The sequence below is a fragment of the Pezoporus flaviventris genome, unplaced genomic scaffold (assembly GCF_033815535.1).
Source record: "Pezoporus flaviventris isolate CSIRO_AGI_PZ_B2104156 unplaced genomic scaffold, CSIRO_AGI_Pfla_v1 ptg000007l, whole genome shotgun sequence".
NCBI classification, from domain to species: Eukaryota; Metazoa; Chordata; class Aves; order Psittaciformes; family Psittacidae; genus Pezoporus; species Pezoporus flaviventris.
Window position 1 is genome coordinate 12,978,135 of NW_026892555.1, and position 17,694 is coordinate 12,995,828.

At 40.7% G+C, this 17,694-nt stretch overlaps 1 protein-coding gene across 1 annotated transcript; it reads right to left on the reverse strand.

Moving 5' to 3' along the window:
- Positions 1 to 2,891: 2,891 nt before the first annotated feature.
- Positions 2,892 to 14,838, reverse strand: MAL2 (mal, T cell differentiation protein 2). Its single transcript, XM_061447827.1, has 4 exons — positions 14,590 to 14,838; positions 12,268 to 12,438; positions 7,161 to 7,319; positions 2,892 to 4,813 (listed from the first exon to the last, which is right to left on the reverse strand). The coding sequence occupies exons 1-4, from the start codon at positions 14,722 to 14,724 to the stop codon at positions 4,742 to 4,744; spliced, it is 537 nt and encodes a 178-aa protein (XP_061303811.1). The 5' UTR covers positions 14,725 to 14,838; the 3' UTR covers positions 2,892 to 4,741.
- Between the last annotated feature and the right edge of the window lie 2,856 nt (positions 14,839 to 17,694).

Here is a 17,694-nt window from a genome sequence, read left to right on the forward strand (position 1 = left end):
TCCATGCTGTCCTGCTTCCTCCCTGCCCACTGCAGGCAGTGGGATGGGCAGCTGGGCAGGGCACGGACCTCTTACTTGAGAAACCAGGTTTCCTTTTCCTGCTCCACCACACATAGAATAGAATCATAGAATAGTTATGGTTGGAAAGGACCTTAAGATCATCTAGTTCCAATCCCCCTGCCATGGGCAGGGACACCTTACACTAAACCATGTCACCCAAGGCTCTGTCCAACCTGGTCTTGAACACCACCAGGGATGGAGCATTCACAACTTCCCTGGGCAACCCATTCCAGTGCCTCACCACCCTTACAGTAAAGAACTTCCTCCTTATATCCAATCTAAACTTCCCCTGTTTAAGTTTGAACCCGTTACGCCTTGTCCTGTCACTACAGTCCCTAATGAAGTGTCTCTCTCCAGCATCCCTATAGGCCCCCTTCAGATACTGGAAGGCTGCTATGAGGTCTCCATGCAGCCTTCTCTTCTCCAGGATTCTCACATCTTCCATGTGACTCCTTCAGCAAACGAGTTTCCTACATGTGGAATGAGAATAGCACTTCTTTCCAGTAGCACCTTGAGGATAAATACAGTGAATTGTGAGCTGCTCAGGTTAGAGGAGGGTTTAGATAAGCACAATAATGGACTAAAAGAAACTTAACCCAGTGGCAGAAAGGGGAACAGTCATGATGAACTCACTGTCTAAAAATAAAGAGGTAAACACTTTCCATTGCTGTTTACTGATATTAATACACCACATTTGCATTATCAGCTGATGGTTTTGTGTCTCAATTAAGACCAGTGTGTCATGACCAATTGTACAAAAAACAGCTAAGAAAGAGATATAACATGCTCTCATTTCCAAGTTTTTCTTTGTGTAAGACAAAAAACAGCATCCTGTTTGCATCTCTGAGATCTCATGGCTCACCAGCACTGATATGTAAGCCCTGGGAAGCCTTTCTGTACAACCTGGATGGCCTGGCAACAGAGCATGAAATGCACCAGGACACTAGTATTCAGAGACCAGTTTCACAGTAAATGGATAAAAAACACAACAAATGAGATTTAAGCTCTGAACATTTTTCACATTCAGATAGGAAAATTATGAACATCAACATTCTTAAAAGTTATAAAGCAAACACAAAAATACTATGATTAGATGAAATGCAACAGAAGTCGGTAATGTCATCCGGCTTGAGAAGCTAAATAGAAAGAAGACACTGGTGCAGTGTACTTCCCAGTGCCTTTTCTTTAACTTGCTATGAAGGGCACAGATTTGTGAGATCCCTGTTTCTGTCTCTCTCACCCTTTACAGCCATGTTTTACAGCTGCATTTTAAGGCTGCATTTTTTACAGCAGCAGAATTTTACTCGTGTCAGGAGTTAGAATCAAAGTACACAGCGAGAAATCATGAGAATCCAAAGAGACAAACCCTGTACGTACCAATAATCACCATGGCGCCTGTGTCACTCTGGGTTATTTCCAGGCACTCAGCGTGACAGAAGGAGTCAGGACTTCTGTGAAGCACTGGCTGTGCATGTTTTTGGAGAAAGTTCTAACAAAGTTTTAGCTTTCTAAAACATGCACTTTCTCCTCAGCAACAAGCACCAAACTGCTGCTTCTCTCTGCACCCTTTGACATAAAGTCTCCTTAGAGAGAGCTTACTTCCCAGCAGCTCCTGCGCAGTTGGTGTAGCATTAAAATGCCATGAAACATTGTCTGATTCTAAGAATTGGGACATTCATGGTACCTTAGATACTCCTACACTGCAGCCTCACATTAAATAAAGATGTTTGCTGAAAACACTGTGGTCTTATTCCTTTCACCTGAAATTCATTGAGATAAATTATCTCCCTGTGTCCTCCCCTACTCATTCCATTCTTTGGAGAGATCTAAGCTTGTGTTCTACAAGGTCATAGGCTTGGGGGACTTTGTGTACAGGGAAGAGTGAGAATTATTTGAACCAACTTGCATAAGTCACCTGTAATACCTATCTAAGTGATTATGTGTTATTGCTGTATCAGTATTTGCATACAGACATCCCAATATGCACATGCTCTTTCTGAGTCACACCTATCTTTTTAGCTCCCTGTACAAAGTAATGAAAAATTAACTAATTTAATCACTGGTTTTCTTTTTGTCCTTAAAAAAAGAAGACTGTAACTGCTTGTTCTGGTGGATCCTTCCTTAAATCTTCCTCAAAGTAGAGCAAAACTCCTTGCACACTAATAGAAATTTTCCATTACTTCACTTCTTTTTAGCCATGAAAGCCGTTCTTTATTACAGTAGATTTTACCTTTATCTCTTCTCTGCCCTTTGTTTGTCTTTGATACTTAAGAGCCTTTACTCACTATGCAAACAGTTTCTGTGCTACACTAACCACACTCTGTTATCTGGACTTCTACAAGTAGAGTAAGAAGCTTGAATTGCATCCATCAGTCACAGGCTTTACACAGTGGGTTTGAACTCAGAGGTTAGATACAAATGCCAGCTTGGACAGCTTTTGAATTGACACCATGAATGTGGGTTTCCTACACTGCAGGTTTAAGTTTAATTTAAGATCTTTCCCACATCACCCCAGCTGGCTGCAGAGACAACAGCTCTGGCATGCGCAGTCTGTGGACCGCAGTGCACTTCCAGGTTGCAGGGTGAAGAAGAAACTACACCAAAGATCAGCTCCCATTTCCAACGTTGCTATAGCTAACCTTACTCTTCTCCTTACTAATATTCATGCTGTGTCATGCAGCAAACTGCTACACAAAACTAGCATCAATGTAATTGGGCCTTGTCATGAAATCTTAGCCTTAATTTTACACATCCAGCATCACGTCAGGCAAAGTTGTAAGGTAGTTTTTTGATACTTTCCAGAGACAGAATTAATAACCAGACTACTGCCATAAATATATTAAGTAACTTTAATGCTTAGAGTAAGTTTTTTGTTACATACTTTAATCCATATACTCCAGTGTATTTTATACAATATGAAGCATTTTTAAAAGTATATGGCTATAGATAAAATGTTCACAAAACAAGTTTCAATGCAAGTAGAGAATGGGGGGGGGGGCAGGTAATAAATCAGCCAGAGTACAAAATCTTTGGAAGATAAAAATTTAAGGAAACAGGATATGCAAAATCATCCCACTGCAGTAATTCAGGACAATCAACTGGTTCCAGTAGTCAGAAGGAATGCCACTCACTGCTACATCATCCCTAAGAACCTGTACAGGGTCAGCAGGGACTGCAGGGCCCTGCTGGGGGTGGCTGACTCTCAGAAATCCTTCTACCTGGCAAGTCTGATAAAGTAACCTCCATGGCAGACACCCTGGTTGGCTCCAGGAAAAGGAGCAGGCCTGGGAATGAGGAAAGTCCTGTCTTCCCTTACCCAACCACTGCTGGTCTCTACAGAGTATTCAGGTACAATGGCAAGATGTGGTGAGCATGCTGTTTTATGAATGACAGGGAGCTTTTTTCTCCCAGGTGATCAATTTGGCACTATTGACAAGAGTAAAAATCATCTACTGCCATTACAAAAAGTTTCACCATCTGCAGACCAGCATGAGTGTCGGAGCAGAGCGCAATGCCATCCTTTAGTTCTGTTACATTGCTTTTCCATATAAAATATAGAATGCCATTATACAACATGGATATTCAAGAGAGGCTCAATTAAACCTCATTTGTGCCAAAAGCAAACTCCACAGTGGGCAAACCGCTCTGCATTCCTCTGCTTTCAATAAGACATTTGTGTAGGCACCTGTCCAAATAGAAACACCTTTACAACACTTCAGGTTTAGAATGCAACAAATAACAACACTGCAAGAATTGAGGTCAGACATTATTCACCATTTGGTTACATTCCATTCAAATGATATTGACTCACATAATAAGTAACAAATGCAGCACTTGAAGTAACAAATCCAAAGTTGTACTCTAACAAAGTAAAACAGCGCAAATATTCCTGTTAAACAAATATAGACCATGTATATACACACACACAACACAGATGCACTCTTTTAGTTTTGCAGTATAAATAGATCTGATTAAGCTAAACTCCTAAAACTAATCAACTACTGACTGACAGTCCCAGTTTCCATGTACTAAAGAACACATGAAGCTTTAAGGATCAGATAACCATAGGTGGATATGGCTATAAAAGAGTATCAAAAGATTTCACTGGATGTATATTTAAAATATCTTCTCTGTACATCAAAATTTATAATATACATACTAAGCTGGTATCACAAAGTCAGCTTGGGCTCTGACCACACAAGGAGCAGCACACAGAAAACCTATGACTCTAAAAGGAGCCTGAAGACCCCACCTGTGTGGAATGCACTGTAATGCTGCAAAATACTTAAGGCCCAATCCCAGGATTTAACAAGGGAGGAGCTTTTTAGCTGCCTATGCAGTTAACACATTGGTTTAGTTTCCATCTTCTTCCTCTTCTGATTTAGCACTAGAATTCTCTTATTTGCTAATGATGTATCTGTTTATCCCTGAACTCTGTAATACCATACAATAAGTATGCTTTTCATGAGTACAGAATAAAAGTAAAAATCAGAAGGGAAGAGATGCAAACTTGTTTTCTTTTAGGGAAATCCTTATGAGGAGTTATTTGCATTTCAGCACTTTGAAACAGATTTAAAGCAAAAAAAAATAAGTCTTTTGGAATTAGATTACAGTAAAACAGACAAGTAGCATTTAATTTGATCTGACGCAGAACACTCGGGCATCAACCTCTCTTCAAGTGCTATAGCCTCCATCTCCTTAATGCCAGGGCTGTGCTGCAACCATAACAAACAGCTGTTGCAAAGGCAAAAATCTAGAGGAGGACCAGGTGGGGAAGAAAAAGAAGAAAAAAATAAAAAAGTGAATCACACTTTATGTTGCTCTACATTTGGTTTGGGTTTGTTTTTTTTTTTCTATTCTAAATGAATACAGGAACACAAATTATTCAAAAGTTACCTCCCTCAGCCAAAATGCTTAAGGTAAAGACATGTTTAGCATCCTCTGAAGTCTTCTTATTAATCTCTCTGTTATAACTCTATATTACTGCTTTTCACTGACTTGCTGGCTTCAGATGACATTTTGAAATAGAATATGAAGCAGAATGTCTGCATAAGTTATGGAACAAAGTAATTGTGTGTAAGTACACTCTGTATTCTAGTTTCCTCTTACCTAGACTGATCAAACATTAATCTCAGGTTTCCAAGTGAATGCCTTTATCAGCAAACAGCTAAGAAGACATCTCTCTAAACAGATCCCTTTTACTTGCAAAAGTACAGAAACAGCTTCAAATTTGGCCTCCTTGACCAGATAACCAGCCATTAAATCAACTCCTGAGAAATGCCAGGAAGTTAATATTGCCCAAGCACTGAACTGTATAGATTTGAAGGTCATTGCACAGCAAACCTGAATATGTAATGTAAACCAGAAGGAAGAAATGAGAAACTGAATTGCTGAAGTTTCTCATATTGTCAGGTGCTCATGATGGATTCTGTCTCTTAGAACATAAGAATTCAATCTTGTCATAACAACCTACCTACTTGCTTTCCACACAAGTGATAAACTGACAATTGAAGTTTTCAATAAATGCTACACCGTAGAACTATCACCCATATAAAATGAACATGTGTATTTTTATCACAATATACAAAAGTAATTTTAAAACACAAAATGTTAGAAATCTTTAGTATTTTTCCATGTAGATCACAGGACTGTTCTAATGAAGTGTTTTAAAGGATTACAGTTTTTTTCTGAGTGTCCTGACTTTTCAATGATACACTTCTGGAAAAAATGCAAAGACACTGAGGACTACAGTTATCTGATACACCATTTCTCAGCATCTCTTAATTAAAAATACTGAGGCAAGTTACAAAATAGTCTCCTCCTCCCCTATCTTGACAGGGAGTTGAGGAGCTTGAAGAACTAAAGTCTCCTTTGGAAAAATAGTACAGAAGGGGAAAAGAGTCTCTTGGAGTTCCCAATATCCTGTTGTCAGACAAAATGACTGAAAAGACCATATATTCAGTGGGACCTGAACACATTGAAGAAGGATTGAAGAGCAACAGTGTAAGATAAAATTTTGAGATACTTTCTTATTTCAAAGTCCTCCCCTAGTTCAGGTGCAGTTATGAGATACCACTCTGTCCTTTTGCCATGTGGCCATACAGGTAGCAGATGTGATCTAGTGTGTTACTGGCAAGTGGTGAGGCACTCTAGACTTAGAGACTGACATGCCCACCTCAAGTCATCAGAGACTGGCTTAGCCAAAGCAAAAGGCTTTTCCTTTTTATTCTCCTCTTGTAGAAAGGATGTGAACCTTACACCTTATTTTCATCTGTTTTTATCTTAAGATGAAATGAAGGTATTTCCTGTGCAAAATTAATGGTGCATTTAGTTTTAAAGACAATTAATACCCACAGAGGGTTTTAGAAACTTTATATATATATACAGTTCCCTGAGGTATGCAAGACCCTCTGGATGGTACGAAAAACATAACAGCAGTAGTTCTGGTTCTTTAAATTAATCCTACAGGCACACCTTTACTTGACTTTCAGGAGTCCAGCCAGGGAGAAAGCTAGAACCTGACTCAGCTATGCACACCCACATCACTAGATACAGTGATTCAGTGATGATGCAATTACAGTGAGAAAAATGAAGTCTAAGCTTAGCCTATCAATAAAAGCACTCTAACCTTTGCCACAAAGGACAGCAGAACCCTTACAGGTAACTTTTATATCTGATATAAGTCCAAGTTTTTTTCCTCATGGACTATCTAAATGATATAAAAGAAACCACTGAAGGTTTCCGCACAGGCATGAAATTCACACGATGCTTTGATGAAGGCTCAGTTGTTACCTTTTTCTTCTATTCCAATAACCAACATTGCTTTTACAAAATATCTCATCTAAAAATTATGAGCTGTAATGATCATATATTTACAACACTACAGTGAAGAGTAGCAACCGAGCACCTACCACATTAGTTTTAGCTTATTCCAATATTTTATGCACGTCTCTGATGGACACTGTTTGGTACTCTCAAAGGCAATCCCTTTTTTTTCACAGCTCGTCTTTCTATTCCAGCTTGCTGTTACGTTCCCAAGTTGGCTACAAGGGCTCACAACAGACTTCTGTTCCCCAAATATAAATATATGAAATACGTACCGAGGCTGCTATGCTTATGTTATATTCATGATCTGCCATAATCTTCTCTTGTGAGGTGGAATTGAATTTGCGGGGAAAGTGATGCAGAGATGTAGTTGCTGCTTGCAGTAGAAAAGCTCCAAAATAAAAGACAAAAGTAGCCCCATGGAAAAGAAAATCCTGAAAAGCAAATGACAGACTCAGTTTAGGCTACAATACTTATCTAATTCTTCTAGCCTTAGTGCAAATGAACCCCACCACTGAAACATGAAACAAGTACTGACAGCATTACCTTTAGACAATCAGTGTTAAATCAATCTGAGAGCTTAACCTGGACAAGTTTTCACAGCTGCTTGCAGTTGTAAGCAATTCACTAACATAATTAGTGATAAGAGGCAACTCTCCCCAAACCATTCCTTCAAGTTAAAGGCATGTGATCATCTATATGTACATATGCTGACCTTTTAGATCACTTTAAAGCTTTTAGAGCTTACAGAACTCTCCCTTCATACAGTTTACATAAAAAAGAAGGGACATATAGGGCAAGTTCATCACAATTTAAGCAGTACAATACAAGCTTGCCATCCCCCAAATCCCTTCTTAGCTATAAGCTAAGACCCAGAAGTCCCCCTTCCACGCTTAGATTTTGCTTCTGTGAATGACCAGAAACACCTCAACCTTGATACAGCTGAAGTTTACTTCTTGATAAAATCAGAATCCAAGAACTGAGACATTCCTCAACTCTCCCTAACTTGGCTCTACATAAAATATAGTAATTTGGAAGTACTTAATGATGTTGTGGAATAAAATGCCCAAGACTTGAGAGGACAGGAGTCAGGATTTACTTAAAACATGCTTCTCTCTTTGCCTTATCTAGGCAATTCTTCCCTCTTCCGTGGTGAATGCTAGCTGAACACAAGGTTTAAACATCTAACTCTCATTTCTAATTCTATTACTGGAGCACATGAAAAAGCAGCTTTGGTGCCTAAATCTCTCTGTGGTTTCCACACGGCAAGAACCAAGAGTGCCAGTACAGTTTCAAAACGTCTAAAATATTCCTCCAAGATCTTCTGTTGTGAGTCTGCAAAACTGACATTTGCACTGCACGCAGTTCCTGAGTCCATTAAATATATACTCCGTGTCCATACCCAAGCAGGTCTGCAAAAGCCATAGACACAGTTTTTTAAGTTTTACACAAGTAAATGTATGCTTTTTGATGACATCCACATTATATACCCTATCTCCAACACTTTTAATTCACTTGAGTGCAATGGGCTACTAGTATGTCAAGAGTGAGAACCCAGGGTACACCATGTGCAAGTCCATCATAACAGCAGACAGCATTCATGTGCATTAGAAATTACTGTGAAAGATCCTTGCCTACTGACTATATCAAATATCAAAGTGAGAATGTGCTGCATTTCTCTATTTAGACAATTGTTTCCTTGTAGGTGTGAAATTTTCCTATTATTGGAAGATTTTTCTTTTCTAACTCATTAGTTGTTCCACATTTTACAGCAGCTAAAGCTTCTTGAATCACACCCTAGTCAGTTCTGATAAGTTACGATATAAGCTGCTGTAAATTTCCCATTCCAATTAGCTCAGGAAATGATTTTCTCTTAATGAAAAACCATCTGATCATTTGAGGTTAGGCCATAGAGTGCACTGCTTTTCCTAGTGACTGGGAATCCAAGTTTTGGCAAAACTGCTGCAGTAATTCCCAAGTTTTGGTTTTCCATTGATTTGGTATTTTTTTGCCTCTGTTCCCCTTCCAATATTTTAAAAACAATTACTTCCTCTTGGAGTATCACAAGAAAGCCCCGCTGACAGCAACAGAACTGAGAAGGGGGCAGAGGGTGGCTTCCTGACCTAACTGGTAGCCTTTATGTGCCACGCTTGCCCAATCTCAAGCTTTGGCCATAAGACACACTTCGTAAGTCTCCAGCTCTGCTGTAACTTCTGTGCCTCACAGTAAAAAATCCCAGGGACCTACTCTAGTGTGAGTGCACTGAAGCATGGGAGAAGCTGCAGTGCTCTGCTGCATCTGAGGAGGCACTCACCCCATCAGACATTTACTGCTGTGGCCTCCCAAGCTCACTGGAGCTGGCAGACACACTCATTTTTCATGCTACTGCCTGCAGCACCACATCAGACCACAGGCTGGTATGTGTTCACTGTGTGACAAGTACTAAACCCCACATCACAACCTGAATTACCCATTTCATAGCACAAGTTCACCTTGAAAGGCCTGTGTCAACCCAGGCGTAATCAGGGACATCCATTATTCTTGGGCTACTAGCAAGCAACTATGTCAGTGTTATCAGCTGTATGCTTTTGGCACCACTGCTCGTAAAGGAGAACAAATAGCTCCATGAGGAAGACAATGCTGACTGCATGCAGGAGAAAGATTTTGAGAAGACGAACTTTTTCATTTCCTTCATTCTCCTGCCAAACCCTCTAATTTCCTTCGCCCGGCAGCAATTAGAGTGAAGCTACGTAGCATCAGTAAGGTTTCATGTTTGTATGGTTATGGTTTCTGTGACCAAAAACCCCCAGGGGTTTTTGGTTTTTAGTACCTGTTAGCATGGTGTCTAATCCTTCCTTGCCCCCACACGTGTACCACCATTGAAACCTCATACAAAGTTTATGTAAAACACTACCAGATCTGCATGTTATCTTAGTTCACATCTAATTTTGTAAATGAGTGTGTTGTGAGTCAGGCTGTAAAGGACAGTATTTATCATACCATCTGGTTTAATACAGTGATGTACCAAGCGATGTACCTCCCTAAGGTCTGTATTTTCTCTCACCTTTTCACTCTTGTAGTATCAAGATATCTACTGTGTATTAGATCTACATTATAAGTATTGTAAGTAGCTCCACTGATACTAATGTAAAGTATTACTAAATGCAGGGTTGCCAGAATCCTATGCTATTTTTCAAACTTATATTTAAGCTCCTGGAGTCTTAAACCACATTTGTGCATTAACCTCTACTACTCCAATACAACTAAGTCATGACTCTTAACATTTTTCTAATGACCTGTAGCTTCTGTAAATTTAATTTATGAAATAGCAAACCCCATGTATTTATCCAAATGCCAACCTAAAGCAAACAGGTACAACTTTTTATTTTAGAAAATAAAACAATTACTAGAAACACTAAAACTATTTGCAACAGAAGGTAAAAAAATCCTTGTGAAGTGCTGCTAAAGAATTTAGAGCCAACAAATTACAGACATTTGGGTACCTGAAAATAGTGGTTCAAAGATATATCTAGTGTTATTTTTGTTGACAGCTGGAAGGGGTTGGGTATCAGCTACCATGTTAGAAATAAAACAATTCACTCTGCATTCATTTATGTTGACTTAGTTATGACAGCTTTTTATGTTAAGTTACACTGCCCCACAAATGCAGCTTTTATACAAGTCATGTAGCAATTTCCTGACATAGAAAGTTTTTCAGCAATGTATCCCTTACAAGGGGACAAAATTAATAGTGTAACAAATTACTGCAGCATCGAGTAGCCAATGCGTAAGACACACTTACATAATCATTGTAAGATGAACGTTTGCATGGCATTTTCAATCTATAAAGGGCTATGCCCTCACCCAGCAACTTGTAAATTGACAGTTTCAATGAAACCTAGGACACATTATAATTTACTTAAGTTATGCACATGCTCAAGGGCTTTGTTGCATCATAACTTGTGAGGATGTCACAGCATAGATCCCTGTAAAGGTCTCTGTAATTGTAACTCATTATTAGTGTAATTACTGCCTGTATTGTGCTGGAAAGCTGACACTGTCTGTGTATTTGCTATCAAAGTGCTGAAGTTCATTTTAATAGAGTCCAGTCTTTAAGCACTGATGAGCTGCAGCCCCAAACTCATGAAGCATTAAACAAAAGGTTTTTAAAGCAAATTGTAAAGGAAACATCTGTGAATAACTTGGAACAGGTAAGTAACTACAGATGTTGATACTGAAGCATGCAATTCCAGCTGTGATCAAGAAAAGCATCAATAGGTAAACTAAGCTGCATAGGAGGGAGGTGAAAGTGATTAGGAGTTACAGCCATTCTTAATATTTTAGAAGTTCAGGTCCTTTTGGAAGATTTTTTTGAAATCCTGATCATAGTTTTGCCACCTCTTATTATTCACTTCCAACAACATAAGAAAGTGATACCATCTCATACCCAACTACTTGAGAGCTAAAAACCCGAAGTATAAAACAGATTATGCCAAGAAAGGAGCATGTAAATTAGCAGTCAATAACCTGATGTATCCATGTGGTTGGCAAAAACTGGAATGAACAACTTTCCTTTTCTAACAGAAAGGTACAGACTGTGAGAACTATCGGCCCAAGCCATAACAATCCATTACATCAAGAATCAAGTCATGTCTCCACAATGAAGAAAAGCTGAATAGAGTGTAATTATTTGTTGTCTTACCAGGTTTCCTTTAAGAAAGATAAACTTTAAGCTTCCTAGAAAGATGTTAAGCTATATCATACTACAGGTTATGCTGCCTTTGACTACCTAAGGTCTAACAACCACTCACCAATGCTATCCCTGGCTTTAAGGAGTTGAACCAAAAGTCAGCAGAAGACTTTCAAGAACTAGAGGAGATTTCGTGGGTTCTTTAGTCCAGCCCCTGCTATCTCAGATAACCACATCACACTGTGTTCATAAATGTATCACTTCCTTTACGCTATTACATGTACCCCCATTATTCACAGAGTGTTGCTATGACTTCTTTAATAGTCCAGAAATGTTTTCCCATTTCCAGTCTGCGATTATTTCTGTCCATACATACGAATTTGTTGCCATGCCTTGTTAAACTAGTTCTCTTCCTGCTGCTCACTCATTTTATGTGCTCAGAGAGGACAAGCATACTCCTTCAGTTTCAAAAGCTGGACTCTTTCAGCATCCATCATAAAACAGGTCCTGTATTTCATCCATTATCCTTATAGCCCTGCTCTTCCTTTTTTAAGTTTTGAATTCCTGTTTTGAAAACCTTTCCACTAAAACAGAAGGCCTGGCATTAAGACTATGGATCAGTACTTCTCATGAAATGATTTCCAGTTCACAAAATGAAGGGAATACTCAAATAAGTAAAAAAAAAATCTTACTGTCTGGTTCCAGTTGACAGCGATTCTATTTGCATAACCGAAGAGGAACACACACAGGAACACAATGGACAGGAACCATGCAGTCACTGCTACAAACATTACCCATCCCTGCAGCAGTGGCAGTGGAACTCGGGTAGAAGCTACCAAAATCCAGACTATTGTTCCAAACAGCTGCAAGGAGAGAAACACAGACAATGAACAGACAACTTTTATTCAGTCCTTTCTGTGTAAGAACTAATACCACCAATCAACACATTCTCAAATTACTTTTAGAAGCCAAAAGGCAACACTTCAAATGTACTCAGAGGGCCCAAGTGCCACTCTCAGAAATGATAGGCACTAAGTGGTGACAAGACGAACCCACTCTGAAATTCTTAAAAGCTCTAATCTTGTAAATGGGATTTACAGACCAAGGTGACTTGTGTGGTGATGCTGAAAATGTTACCCTTATTCTCATTTTGTAGGAAATATAATAAATGTGAAAACATGACTCACACACACACACAAATCTTTCTTGATTTACTAGTTTGCATGAGAAGGATGTACATCAGATTTGGATTCAATTTCATACTGTTTAGTTTTGCAGTCCTAAACAGATGAAATATAGAAAAGAGATGAAACTGCATTTTCTTTTTAAATGCATTTGTAATAAAAAGGACAACATATTAAGCAATAAAAACTAGAATACAGAATAAGGCAAGTTGTAAATTGTGTGATAATGACTAGAAAAACACTCAGTTTTCCAGAATTATTATAACCTAGGGAAGAATTCAGCACCACCAATTTTCTTTTCAGCATGCTGATCACAGTTAATGAGTGGTGGGGATGCTATGCTATGATGGGCTGATAGAGAATTTATGTACTCTATGGCTTGCACAGCTTAATCAGCTCTTGGCCTAAGGAAGGTACTATTTCTCCCTGCAAATCCTGTCTCTTTATAAAAAAAAAAAAAAAACAAAAACAAAAACCTGGAGAAAATCTTAATTGCCATCTGAAATATATTCATTTTTTTACAGGAAGATTTAACTTCATAATCCAGCCTGCAGTGTAGTGACAGCTACGATCAAGACAGCAACCAAGCAAGTTACTATTTCCCCGCTTTAATTCCTACAGATTTACAACTACAAAGTCAGGGGTTACATTTTCAGATTCGGAGAAATTTCTTTTGAATTAAGGTTGGATGAGAGATACCTTTCAAAAGATGCCTGGTATAAAATTAATTGGTTCCTTTCTCATCTTACATTGCAGCACTGTATATCTAAAGATGCACTGCTAGTCTAGTTTAAAGTTCCCAAGGGTTTATGTACTAGCCTTCAAGTGGTTCCCTAGGGTTCCTTTTTTTAGCTGCTGTGAAGAACAAAACTTTCTTTAGTTTCACAAGACTACAGGTGTCTGTTACTCAGAGACCAGATAGTGATGGGCAATGAGGAAGCAGAAGGGATAGCACAAAGCATCTGTTAAACAAAAAGCAGAGACACATGAAATGTTTGCAGTACTCTGAACATGCAACCTTGCAGGCTTCTTTAAAAATACATTTAGGCAACTACTGTAGAGACTCAGTGCTCCTTGCTGCGCTGTTTCCCTCATACTGCCCACTGCTGTCCACTTCAGGTAGGCTGTCAGATGTAGAATACATTGGCCAACCTAATTACCCTTCTGTCCCTACTGATTCAGTACTTGAGACCAGGACCCAAGCAGTAGTCTGCTATGACCCCACAAAAAAAAAAAAAAAAGAAAAATTATTAAAATCAGATGACTTTTGCCAAGGTTTTTTTTTCTCCTACTACTTAGCACCACTGCAGAGCCTCATACTCAGCCTTAACTCAAAAGTCCTCCAGTAAGGTCTAACAGACCCATGAAATTATACTTGTAGGAGTTTGCACAGGACCCGTAACACACTCAGGCAAGAACCGGCATAACTCGCCATGGCGGGTTTGGGTCGGGCACTCTGTGCAGCCCAAAGTCCTCGACAGCTTAAACAACCCCCATGTAACCTATCTCCACAGCCCCTGGTGCTGCCGGCCAGGCCGGGGGGAAGCACCTCGCCCCACCGACACCGATGGGAGTGAACACGCCGGGGCAGGCTGAAGGGAGCGGGGCCGGGTCCTGCTGCCCTTCCCGGCACAGCCCCGTGTCCCAGCCACCCGCCCGGGACCAGAGCAGGACAGCCCGAGAGCACCCCGCTGCCGCAGGCTCGGCCGCCGCACCTTTCCCTCACACAAAATGGCAGGTGAGGAGCGGGGCTGAAGCTCGCCCGTGCCACCGGCTGCGGGGCGCTGAGGGGAAGGAGGGCCGGTGCCGCCACCCCTTGCCCGCACTCACGATCTCCAGGAAGATGACGGCTCCCGAGTAGGTGCGCAGGATCTCCAGGCCGGAGGGCAGCGTGACCCGGGGAGGCGGGAAGTAGGCAGCGGGGTTGGGAGGCGGCGGCATGGACGAGGCGCTCCTGGGCAACATGTTGCTGTGGCGGTGGCTGCTGCCGAGCGCGGCGGGGACGGCCGAGCGCGGCCAGGTGGGCGAGGAAGAGGTGGCGAAGGACGGAGCAGGTGCGGGCGAGCCTGTGTGCACCGCCCCTCCTGCCCGGCCCTGGGCGGGTGGACCCCGCCCGCTCCTCCCACCTGGGCCTGGGCGGTTGGATCCGGGTGCCGGGGACAGGGCCTGCCCCAGTTACCGCGCCCGGACTGCCCCAGATGGAGACCTTAGCAGTGCGGGGGGGCACGGCTGTTTGTGCCCGCAGGGCGCCGTGCCCCGCAGCCGTGCTGTGCCCCGCAGCCGTGCTGTGCCCCGCAGCCGTGCTGTGCCCGGCCCGTGGATTTCGGCTTCTCTGGTTGCGCTCTGGAGCGCAGCGCTCCCGTTCACTAGTCCCGAGTCGGACCCGGCCACACTTGGGACGTTATTTCCTGATGTCAGTCAGCAAAAGGTTGTTACTTTTCTTCTGGTTACAGATATTTGAGGCTTCAAAATTATGAGGTTGCACCATTTTTATGGTTTTTTTTAAGGAACCTACTAGGTTGCCCATTTGAAACACCAAAAACGTCTCAGCTGTATCTTTCATTCAGGCTGGCTCAACCATGCACAACTACTTCAAAGTAATAGTGCTTGCTTGATGTGAAAGTTTTGGGTAGGTGAGGGTACATGTGCAACAGACCACTTATAATCCATTTTCTTGTGCTTAGTATAAATATCCTCTGAAGGATGCGGCACATAGTGATAGGACAACAGGGAATGGCTTTAAAATGAAGAAGGGTAGATTTTGGCCATTAGAAAGAAACTCTTCACTGTGAGGGTGCTGAGACGCTGACAACAGATTGCCCAGAGTAGTGGTAAATGCTCCATCCCCGGCAGTGTTCAAGGCCAGGCTGGATGCAGCTCTGAGCAGCCTGCTCTAGTGGAAGGTGTCCCTGCCCACAGCAGGGGAGTTGGAACTGGATGATCTTAAGGTCCTTTCCAGCTCAAACCATTCTGTGATTCTATGATGTAGCAGTTCTGTTATTTCTACCTGCATGGCTTAGGATGGCATGTCTTGTCACTCAAATGACTAAGCACTGTTTCATCTGGTGTTATCCCATGTTTCTGGGATACACAGCTGAGATTTTAAAGACTGCATTTTGAGAAGGTTTCATGTCAGTGAGTTTGAACCAGTTAGCACTTTAAGTTTGTATTCCTTTATTTTTAGATCTATGCTGTTCTGTGGTTGTGCTTTTGCAAAAAGAAATGCCTCAGCCTGAGATGTCTGTCTTCCCCAACTCAAGCTCCTGGTGGGGAGCTCCTCTAAACACAACTCACCCATGCTTCCAGCATACCTAGTACATAAATAGGTTTGAGACACTTGTGAAATGCAGTAGTAGCCCCTTAGCTTTGAAATTGTGGCTTCTACAGAAGGAAGAAGCAAGTTTGTATTCTTGTGCTCTCTCCTCATCCCTATACCCTTTGTAGCTGAATGCCTCTTGCACATCTAAGAAATGGGAGATGTGGGATTGAATCCCCACTAGGTGAGGTAAAGCACTCAGCCCTACCTCCCCTCTTTTTTGAGTGCTTTATCCCATCAGTTATCAATGTGATTAATATTCCTCCTCTATACCTATTTTAAAAAGCAAACCTTGTGCCCCATCTATTTATCTTCAAGTAAAGGCTGCAGGCTTTGGAGGCACAGAGGGTCCTGATTTGAGTGTGTTTTGTAAAGGAATGTAATTCAGACTTGTGCCTAAGTGATTAGGTGTGTAGGTGGCTTGTTCTTGGGGTTGCATTCTGGAGACCATATGTACAATTAATTTCACAGTCTGGCTTTAAATCTGTTGAGTCTGCCCTGCAGAGGGAGAAATCTGAGTGGGTGGAAAACTGGGTTGATCAGTTTATGATTCGGAACAAGAAATGTGATTATCCTTATCTTATACAGGGGAAGTACAAATAACACTTGGTCATAAACATTTCAGTTTTATTATCCAGCCATACAATTAATCTGTGTGAACTCCACAGCACTGGATCTAACTGATGATTACATACCATGTGCAGTCATTTTTTTTTCTTGCTTGTAAATACCACTCATTTTAACCTGCAGTTTCATTTTAACACTGATTTTCTTCAATTTTAGTGGCTTTTCACAATAAAGTCTAAATTTCACTGTTAGAAACACATACACATAATAGATTTATGGTAGTACTTTTTCCTAAATCCTAACCATTTAAATGAAAATAGCTGTTTATTTTTACTGTGTTTGGGCAAGATGTGCTACAATGCCATGTGGGATTCTTTATATACTGATTCATATACTGGTGAATCTTTGAAAACCTGGATTCTTTAAGAGATTAGTATCAGGATTGTTTTTTTTAAGTTTCCATGGCAAAAGCACAGGTTTGTGTTGGACTGCTTTTTAATAGCATTTTTATGTAACTAATTGCATCTTGGCATGTTACAGGGTTACTAATGATGCTGCTTCATGTCTATGACAGTCAACAAGCAGACAGAAGTATATTGATTCACTATACATAGGAGGGTCTGTCTATACAGTCAGAAGGACTAAAATTTTCTCTTAAATAACTGTTACATAAAGTCCAAACTCTCTCTTTTGTATTCTTACGCTTGTGGTAGCCTAAATATAAAATTGGCAGTGTCACAGAACTACAAAACCAGTTGCTATCATTTTTAGATGGTAAAAATTATTGATGATTTAAGTTCCAAGTATAGTAATATCTATAGTCTTTAATATCTGTAGAAATCAAAATATCTGGTTCTTAATGCTGCAATTCCTCCCTCCCCCAAGTGACCAACCATTTGAAAAATGCATTAAATGATGAAAATCTGTAGTCAGCTGTTAACCATCATATCCAAGCAGTAAAAATTAAGAAGGGATAAGTTAATATTTTGCAAAACATAGCCATACATCATGCTGGATATAAAAACTCCAGTTCTGTGTAGGAAGATTCAGAG

Coding starts and splice junctions, on each gene's coding strand:
- MAL2 (XM_061447827.1), bottom strand. CDS start 14,724: ATGTTGCCCAGGAGCGCCTCGTCCATGCCGCCGCCTCCCAACCCCGCT. Junction 12,439..14,589: donor CCGTCATCTTCCTGGAGATC/GTGAGTGCGGGC, acceptor CTCTCCTTGCAG/CTGTTTGGAACAATAGTCTG. Junction 7,320..12,267: donor CTGTCAACTGGAACCAGACA/GTAAGATTTTTT, acceptor TTTGCTTTTCAG/GATTTTCTTTTCCATGGGGC.